The sequence below is a fragment of the Leptonychotes weddellii genome, chromosome 8 (assembly GCF_054177405.1).
Source record: "Leptonychotes weddellii isolate Sample4059 chromosome 8, ASM5417740v2, whole genome shotgun sequence".
Taxonomy (NCBI): domain Eukaryota; kingdom Metazoa; phylum Chordata; class Mammalia; order Carnivora; family Phocidae; genus Leptonychotes; species Leptonychotes weddellii.
Genome location: NC_138376.1, coordinates 32,294,022 through 32,303,772, shown reverse-complemented (window position 1 = coordinate 32,303,772; position 9,751 = coordinate 32,294,022). Strand labels below are relative to the sequence as shown.

Below are 9,751 nucleotides of genomic sequence, written 5' to 3'. Positions count from 1 at the left end.
TTATTTATTTGACAGAGAGGGACACAGCGAGAGAGGGAACACAAGCAGGGGGAGCGAGAAAGGGAGAAGCAGGCCTCCCGCTGAGCAGGAAGCCCGATGTGGGGCTCGATCCCAGGACCCCGGGATCATGACCTGAGCCGAAGGCAGATGCTTAACGATGAGCCACCCAGGCGCCCCTGAATAAATAAAATCTTAAAAAAAAGAATCAAAATTTGCCTCAATGTTAGTAGATTTAAAAGCTAACATCATATATATTTTTCTGTCTAAAACAAAATGTAAAAAACGAGAACACGTTAAGTGGAAAGAAAACTTAAAGAGCTTGACTGGCGATAAACCGATTACGACTAAAGCAACAGCCAGACAAGAGCTGTGGTGACTCAGAGCCGGGGTGACTCGCAGGGAAGTCCCCGGGAGGCCGTGTGGTGTGTGCAGGCGTTCCAGAGCAATCTCTGGCCATGGCTGTTGAGCTTGAAGTCTTGGGCTTCAAGACAGTGATTACCGAATTCAGCAAGTTGCGGAGGGAACCATATGAATAGTTAAATTACACATAAACTGTTATAAAGTTTGACTAGTTATTTTTAAAAAAAAGGTTAACGTTCTGCCCCCAGAGAAAATTTATAAGCGTCAGGGCCCACTGGCTAGGAAGGCTGCTGCCCCTATGGAGGAAGGGTGGGGAGGCTCTCTCCCCTCCAAGCCCTCCAGCTTTGGGCCAAGCAGACTCGAAGCCCTTCCCCACACACCCCCAAGCTCCATCCGCCTTCTACCCCTCGCCACACCCGACCGATGCCCTTCTACCTGTTGTACACGTCCTTGCTGAGCCCCAGGGCCGACACCTTCACCTGTCTCTGGGCGCTGACCAGGCAGTTTCGAGTGGCCAGGTCCTTGTGCACAAAGCGGTTGTTGGACAGGTGCTCCATACCCAGGGCCACCTGGGTGCACAGTGCCACCTGCAGCGAGAAAGGGGCCTGTCAGAGCAGCCCAGGACTAGAGATCAAGACGACCGTCCTCGCACAACCCTCGGTGAGGTCTCAGTGCCATCAGTGTGATGCACAGGAAACCCCAAAGCAAAGACACAACAGCCTCGCTTTCCTACTCTGTAAAATGCAGATGCTAACAGCACCTGTCTCGCTGGCTTGTTAGAAGAACGGAGGTAAATGAAATTAAGCTCTTGGAACCACTCTGACACGCAGCAGGTGTTAGATTAGGTAAACGGCACAGGGGGCAGGGAGAACACATAGTAACCCCTTGTTAGGTGAAAAATAACTGGGCGGGGGGCGCCTGGGGGGTTCAGTTGGTCAAGCGATTGACTCTTGGTTTCGGCTCAGGTCATGATCTCAGAGCTCCATGTCCAGCCCTGCTTTGGGCTCAGCTCAAAAGGGAGTCTGCTTGAAATTCTCTCTCTCCCTCTCCCTCTGCCTCTCTCCCCAATGCTCACACACACACTCTCTCTCTAAAATAAATAAATCTTTTTTAAAAAGAGAGAAAAGAAAAAAAGAAAAATAACTGGGCAGTAATCATAGCTTACATGTTTATGGGTTGTTCCTTTTTTACGTCAAAATTATGAATTTTCTTCTAGTTGTGTTTAAAAAAAACAACAAAACGTGTGTGTATGTGTGTGTGCGCGCATGTGTGCGTGTGTGGGAATGTACAAACACACGTGACTGGCTGCCTCCAAGCAGAGGAACTGGGGACTACAGAGTAGAAAAGTAGGGAAACGGGATGCCCCGGTGGCTCAGTTGTTTAAGCATCTGCCTTCTGCTCAGGTCATGATCCCAGGGTCCTGGGATCAAGCCCCGCATTGGGCTCCCTGCTCAGCGGGGAACCTGCTTCTCCGGGGGATGTTTTTCACTGATATCCTTTTTAAAATGTTGAGCCATGTGTATGATGTCACATATAATACATTACGTAACATGTTAGATGGAATTAAGATTAAGTTATATTAACATTTTCAAAGTATGTATCAATGCACTGAACAAATATTGAGCATCTAATGCACACTGTACACCACTGGATGCCAGTGGAATATAGTAGGCACGGTAGGACAGGGTTCTCAGCAAGAGGGTAGTCTAGAGGGGGGATGAGAACCGTATCCGCAGAGGGTTGCCACCAGCAGGGAGAAGATGGCCCATGCCACACAGGGAAAAGCAGAAGGCCACAAGAGTGGTTGTAAAAATCCATGGCCCCTCTGTCGCCTTACAGACAAACCTTGGGAGCACCACTGGGGACGTGTGTGATCTGACGCATTTCCTTGTATATAAAAACAAAGCAAACAAATGAAAACAGGTCCCTAGAGAAGATTATTTAACAAGTCACTGGCCAGCTGTGTGTTTCTCCTGGCATACAGGATCACTCTCAGGATCCATAAGGGAGAAGTCACCTCCCACCTAATGAAATCATGGAGAGGGGAAGATGAGAATGTGGCCAGTAACCGATGTCAGCAAGGAAATAATAATCAAGGCCCCGTGATATCATTTTACATATATCCGATTGTGAAAGGTCTAAAGGCTGCCGCCAATTTATCTCAGGTGGTTCAGGAAAAAAAATGCATGAAACTAATATCCATGTATCAATGGAGAGAAAATGATAAAGTCAATGGGGCAAAATGCAAACAATTGAATCTCTTAATAAATGGTTTGTAGGAATTCCTTGAACTATTCTTAAACTCTTTTAAGCTTGAAACATCAAAATAAAACTTACCAAACACACACACACACTCACACACACACACACAAATGGCCAATAAACACATTAAAAAATAACACTAAGTAAAAGTCCATGTGTGGACCAATAATGACAGTAGCTCATAGGTTAACCAAAGATTACGTTGCCGGCGCCTGGGTGGCTCAGTCAGTTGAGCGTCTGCCTTTGGCTCCAGTCACGATCTCAGGGTCCTGGGATCGAACCTCGAGTCAGGCTCCCTGTTCAGTGGGGAGTCTGCTTCTCTCTTTCTCTCTCTCCCCCTGTCCCTCCCCCCACCCCGCTCGTTTTTTCTCTCTCCCAAATAAATGAAAATCTTAAAAACAAAAAAGAGCTACAAAGATTATGGTCAATCTTTTTTTTTTTTTTTTTAATATTTTATTTGTTTATTTGAGAGAGAGCACAGAAGCAGGGGGAGCGGTAGGCAGAGGGAGAAGCAGGCTCCCCGCTGAGCAGGGAGCCCGATGTGGGACTCGATCCCAGGACCCTGGGATCATGACCTGAGCCGAAGGCAGATGCTTAAACGACTGAGCCACCCAGGCGTCCTGGTCAATCTGCTTCTATGCTCCTGAAGTTCAAAAACGCAAACAAGTGGATGGGAGTGGTAGGGGGGCTGCTGCAAGGAGACCACCCTATCAGAGAGAAGAGCACAGGAACGTGTTGAGTATCTGCTGTGTGCCGAGCCCTGAGCAAGGCTGGCTGCCTTGCCTGCTTGCACTCTGTAGTGTGGGGGCCATCCTCAGCTTTACCCACAGTCCCATGCAAGGCTCTGTACCCCCCAATGCCAGAGCCTAGCTCTTTCCTCAATGCAGCAGCTACCTCTCCTGGGTCATATCGCGTGATGTGGGCACAGGAAGGGCTGTCTGCTCATCAGCAAGCCCGGGGGTGGGGTGCTGGCTACGGACGGACCCTTTAGCATCCCTGGCTGGCTCTGAGCCGCTTCACTGGCCTAGCTCCCAGGGTCACGGAAAGGCCGGCAGAGGAGCCAAGCCCGCACACCAAGGTGGGGGGTCACTCCAAAGAGAGATCTCAATCTGTGTGCACTGGCCAGTGACATCCCTGTGGACGCCCCTGCCTCCACTGGTGGTTTGCTAACTGTGGTCACAACCTATTAGTATGTCATGAAACCAATTCAGTCAATCTTAGCTAGCAATAAAAACTCTTACATGGAATAGAAAATATCAGAGTACATAATACTTAGTAAGGGCAAATATCATTCATAAAACTGTTTTCATTGAAATATATATATATTTCATTAAAAGAATACATATATATACACGCATGTGATGGCTTTTGATACAAAATGTTTTTTTGCGACTGGGTCTCAGTCAAGAAAAGTTTTTAAAATAATGGGCTACAGGGGCGCCTGGGTGGCTCAGTCGTTAAGCGTCTGCCTTCGGCTCAGGTCATGGTCCCAGGGTCCTGGGATTGAGCCCCACATCGGGCTCCCTGCTCGGCGGAAAGCCTGCTTCTCCCTCTCCCATTCCCCCTGCTTGTGTTCCTTCTCTCACTGTGTCTCTCTCTATCAAATAAATAAAATCTTTAAAAAAAAAATAAATAAAATAATGGGCTACATCCAGATGGCCAATAGACACATGAGAAGATGCTCAACATCACGGACCATCAAGGAAATGCAAATCAAAACCACAGTGAGATATCAGCTCATACCAGTCAGAATGGCTCATATCAAAAAGACAAGAAATAACAAATGTTGGCAAGAGCATGGAGAAAAAGGAACTCTCGTGCACTGGTGATGGGAATGTAAGCTGGTGCAGCCATTCTGGAAAATAGTATGGAGGTTCCTCAAAAACCTGAAAATAGGGGCGCCTGGCTGGCTCAGCTGGTAGAGCGTGAGACTCTTGATCTCAGGCTCATGAGTTTGAGTCCTGCACTGGGTGTAGAGATTACTTAAATAAATTTTTAAAATTTTCCTTTTTAATTTAAAAATTTTAAAAGTCATACATAAGAAATGGTTTGGGGAAAAAGCAAATTGAATGCAGAACATGTTAAAAAGTTACATTAAAACTCTACTTTGTTAACATCAGAAAAAAAATTAAACAATGGTCTAAACCCATGTTGTCCAAAACAGTAGCCCCTCGCCCTGTGTGACTCCTTAAGTGAATTAAAACATAATAAAATTAAAAATTCAGTTCCTCAGTAGCTCTAGCCACATTCTAAATGCTCAGCAGCCACATGAGGCTAGTGACGACCACACTGGACAGCAGCAGCTATAAAATATTTCCATCGTGGCCAGAAATTCTCTAGAACCGCTGATCCAAGCCACCACCACACAGGACCTATCTACATACCCAACATATTGGCTGACACTGCATATGCCGAGGTGCCAAACAAAGGACACCATCGGGCATTGGGAAAGGATCTCATCTTCTTGGTGTATTTTCCTTATCTTAAGTGAAGACACAAAATCTCCAGACAGCTTCCAACCAAACATGTAAAATCAGCGATGAGGGTTTAAGAAGAGGTCAGGTGAACAGGTCCACCAGGATGACGGATTCCCCCCTGGGTACAGAACCCACCGCCTCCCCCTCCGCCCCGCCGCCACCATTGTCTCCACGGAAAAGTAGAGGCCACCACACTCCCCAAATCGCCCACAGACTGCCATCCTGAGAATGCCCCACATGCCAATGGTGGTCAAAGGGCCAGATGACCACGGAAGTGGTCATATCATTAACAGATGGACTCTACTTCAGGCTTCAAAACTGCAGGGCACTGTCCAGCCTTGGCAGGTTAACTGTAAGGGACAAAGCCTTCTGCAATGTGCCCTCACTGGACTTGCCATTCCCCTCAGCCTGCTCTCTCTGTTCTGGCTCATTAGCTCAACAGTCTGCTGCTAGTCAAGGGAAACAGAAGAGAGTGGACTTGGCATAGTGACTAACGTGCTATCTTTCCAGAGGAGCAGTGCTTCTGGAAACACAGGCTAAGTGCAGACAGTAAAAGGGAATTGTTAGACCCTGGCCAATTACTGCTGGGTAAGATGCCATCAGACGGCCACAGGATTCATTTTCAAATACCATCGTAAGGGCCTGCTCTTTGGGAAAGCCAGACCCACTCCATCCCTTCCAACATGCCAGTCTCAGGGCTTGCCCACGTTCTGGCTAACCTGTGTGACACTGTTGCTATTCTCACGCTACGGCATCTGACCACACACACCGCTGTCCTTGAGGCGTGCAAAGCTGACCCTGCTCCTTGTCCTGTCCTTAGCTTGCCGGGACCCACAGACAAGTCACAGGTTACAGCTACCGGACTTCAAAATCTCCATCATCTCATCAGCTACTCAAACACGCATTACCTCTAATTATGCCAACACCCCGGGCCCGTGTCTGATTTCTGGCACTATCCCGCTGCTGTCCTGAAATTCTCCCGGGACTTCCGACGGCCCAGCCATAGCAGCTAGGCACTCTCGTTCCAATTCTACTCGACCAGGGGGCACCCCTCCTACCATCCCACCTCCCCTTACAAACTAACTCTTCCTCCTTCCATCCCCCTAGAATCCTAGGAATATAAAGTGATATAACAGCTCACTATTAATACAAGAAAATATCTATGATTTTAGTGTATCTTTCCTACTAAGTTTCATTTTCATGGAATCCCCAAAAAGCAGTATATTTCAAATTACTGATCAAGACCCACATGTGTCTCAAAATCAATTTAGTGAGTTAAAAAAAATAAGCTAGAAAACATCAAGTGCATCAAATACAGTATTTTGAAAGTGTAACTTTAGGGGTGCCTGGGTGGCTCAGTCAGCTAAGCATCTGACTTCAGCTCGGGTCATGATCCCAGGGTCCTGGGATTGAGCCCCACATCAGGTCCCTGCTCAACGGGGAGCCTGCTTCTCCCTCTCCCTCTGCTTGCTCCCCCTGCTTGTGTTTTCTCGCTCTCTCTCTCAAATAAATAAATTAATTAATTAAAAAAAAATCAGCTGGAGAGCCTGTTTGAAAAATGCAGGTCCTCAGACTCCATCCTTAGATATTCCAATTCCCTCTAGAAACCTGCATTTTTTTATTTTACGCAAACCCCACTTCCATCTGATGCAGAGTATTTTCCTAAGAGTGTGCAGAACCCAACTTACTAAAGCTCCCCCATCAGATTTAAGATGCTAGGGGAGAAAAATGGGGGACAGATCTTTAGCACAGGTGGTAATGACTTTCAGCCAAAACAAGTCCTTCAGGTCATGTGACAGAGGTAAATGACTTCCTGTCTGCCTGCCTACGTCCTGGTCCCAAAGAAACCTACCTGACTCCCCTCTTTCCTGAAGCCATCCCCTTCCTGCCATTCAACTACTTCCTCTCCTTGAGAACTGAACTCAAATTGCTTTTTCGACCAGGAAACCTTCTTTGTTAACCACACCGTCTGTCCACCTAAAGGACATGGAGGTCTTCGATGTCTCCTAGTTTCTGTCTCTCACTCACTTTCCGTGTCATCCCTGAAGTGTGCAAGGCACATGCCATAGTCACTGTCCCAAGCTCCCCCACTAGATCCTGAATGCCCCAAGGATGCCTGGCAGTTTCCACTTTGCAACCGCAAGGGCCCTTACGGCCATGACGGCTCAGTAGATTCACGGGCTCCTTGCATGTCCTGATTTGTAAACTCTGGGGTCCTGACATCCTACTTAGGGACAGGAACACATCCTGTTCTTCCATCCACAGCCACTGCAGACAGTTGCTGCAGCTTCATGGGGATGGAGGCAGGGGCCTGGCGTCAGGAGGCCAGCTGTGGGCAATGTGGGGCCAGGTCACTTGTCCTGTGTGGGCTACAGTAAATTCACCTATAATTATGAGAAAGTCAGCCTGAGGGGCACAGAGCGACTTCCCCAGAGAGACCAGGGGTGACCAGGGTCCCACTCGCCTGACTTATCAACCAGCCATGCCTTTCTGGCCTACCCCCAGAATCTGTGACCTGGGTCGGCCTACAAGGTGCAAGCAAAGATCACCTGGGAGGGAGGGCCCTAGCAGTCGCTGCCTACCTGCCCTGAGCTGTGACTGGTCTCTGAGGTGACTCTGCTGTCAGCTTGGTAGCAGGATGCCCAATCCCAGAGAAGGAGGCAGACCCATTTCAGAGGGGAGGGAAGGAGGCTATGGGCAGGAAGAACTGGGCCACAGAAGTATCGTCTGAGGTGGGCAGAGGGTAGTAGGCAAGCTTTCCCTTCCTCGCTGTTTCAAGCCAGGTCTGCTCCACCGTGGGGCCCCAGCCAGGGATCTGTGCCCAGAAGGCGGGAGGAGAACTGGAAGGAAAGGCTGGGCAGCCCAAAGCCCAAGTGAGACGGAGAGTGTGAAAACCACAGTGGGTCAAACATGAGCAGCCCTTTCACAGCAGAGTCTTCCACGCTCAGAGGCTGGTGAAACACTCTCAGAGCCACATCCTGCCCTGCCCGTCCCTCGACACCTGGGCTGCCCCAGCCCAGCGCTCACTGCAGGGGGCAGACGTCCTGCTCCAGCAGCAAGGGCGAAGAGCAGCCCTTCCAAATGGAGGCACTGCAGCAACACAAAGGCATTAGGGGGCTACGTGCTCTGGGACAAGTCCCTTAACCTCTCTAGACCTCAGTTTCTTTATCTGCAAAATGGGGCTAATGACATCTGTTTCGGAGGACTATCGTGATGGTTGAGATAACATACGTAAAGTCCTGCCTGGTCCTCAGGGAACATTCCATCCGCTGCACCTCTAACATTATGACTGCCCTTGATCTTGGCCCACCCTTGAGGACCTCTCCCGCCCTGTCCTCACCTTCTGCTTGGTGCTGAGGGGCTGTGACTTCAATTTTTCATCCTTGCTCTGGGAAATCCTCAGGAACTGTTTGAGGTCTCCCTAAGGGAAAAGCCAAGCATCTCTGTCAGGTCAAATTATCTCTATTATCTCCAAAGCATCAAACCAAGCAGGGGCTCCCAGAGCACCTACCTGGGCAGGTGAGAACCCCTGGCCCTGCACCCCCCCCCACCCAGCCCCCCTACCTTGGTGGGAAGTCCAGTGGGAATTTAAAAAAACATATAGGAGATGGCTTCTAGAAGCTCCCTCGGTCAGAAAGACAGGACTGCCATTCCTACCCTCAGCAGAGCCCCAGACAGGCAGGTGACAAGGCTCTTGCCCTCAGGGAACCAAGAGGAAAACACAGATCCCAACCCTCACAGACCCCTGGGAGGAAACCCCTGTCCTCAGGGGGTTTATCATCTAAGAAATATACTGAGGGAGGAGCAAACATACATAAAGTAGTCATAAACTCTTGCCAATGGCAAGAAGGATTGCTCCTCCTCCTTCCTGCCGAGCTGGGGGATGTGACAAGCAGCGGCTTGAGGAGCAAGGGAGTAAGGCCTAGATGGATTGCGGAATTCAGAGTAAGGGGCAGCTCAGGGCATGAGAGCTGAGATGGAAAGAGAAAGCTGGTGCCGGGGCTAACACTGGGGCCCTAGATGGGACGGGATGCCAGGAAGGATTTCGAGGAAGGAAAGCCGGGTCTGCTAAGTTTATTCTCAAGGGATGATGAGCCCTGCAAGGAAGGAAAAATGACAAACCAAAGAAAACCCGAGTCAAGGAAGAAGACCTGGGATGCATCCGTGTGGTGCACAGAGTGAGAAGCTGGGAAGAACTGGGGACTGGCCCCCAGACACGGGGTTGGCAGAAAGGAAGGCAGGAGCACCGGTCAAGGAACAACAGGTGTCAGAGAGCGAGCGGGGACAGGAAGCTGAGCGTCTCCAGGCGGCAAGAGCAGGCAGGCTGAGACCACGGGAGACGGGGCTCCAAGGGTGCACCCCCTCCACCTGCCGGCAGGGCACTGCCCTGCCCAAGACTCCCAGGTACCCCCAGCATACCAGGTCCACGTACTCCAGCACCATGTAGTGGGGTTCGGCTTCCCGGCACAGTCCCAGGAGCCGCACCACGTTGGCATGGTTCAGCTTCCCGAACATCTCGAACTCCCTCCGGAAGTCCAGTTGCTGTTGCTCGTCTCGGCTCTGGAGGCTCTTCACAAGCACCAGGGTCTCCGCCGCCCCCTCCTCCAAGCCCTGCGCCTTCGCCAGGAACACCTCCCCAAACTCACTCTTCC

The 9,751-nt window shown here is 49.8% G+C and overlaps 1 protein-coding gene across 1 annotated transcript in view; it reads right to left on the bottom strand.

Moving 5' to 3' along the window:
- Positions 1 to 764: 764 nt before the first annotated feature.
- The window catches only part of PTK7 (protein tyrosine kinase 7 (inactive)), a 56,158-nt gene continuing 47,171 nt past the window's right edge, over positions 765 to 9,751 (bottom strand). The window contains exons 16-18 of the mRNA XM_081828294.1: positions 9,519 to 9,751; positions 8,440 to 8,520; positions 765 to 947 (exon numbers count right to left, since the gene is read on the bottom strand). Coding sequence (XP_081684420.1) covers positions 792 to 947; positions 8,440 to 8,520; positions 9,519 to 9,751 — 470 coding nt within the window. The 3' untranslated portion in view covers positions 765 to 791. The remainder of the gene's footprint in view (positions 948 to 8,439; positions 8,521 to 9,518) is intronic.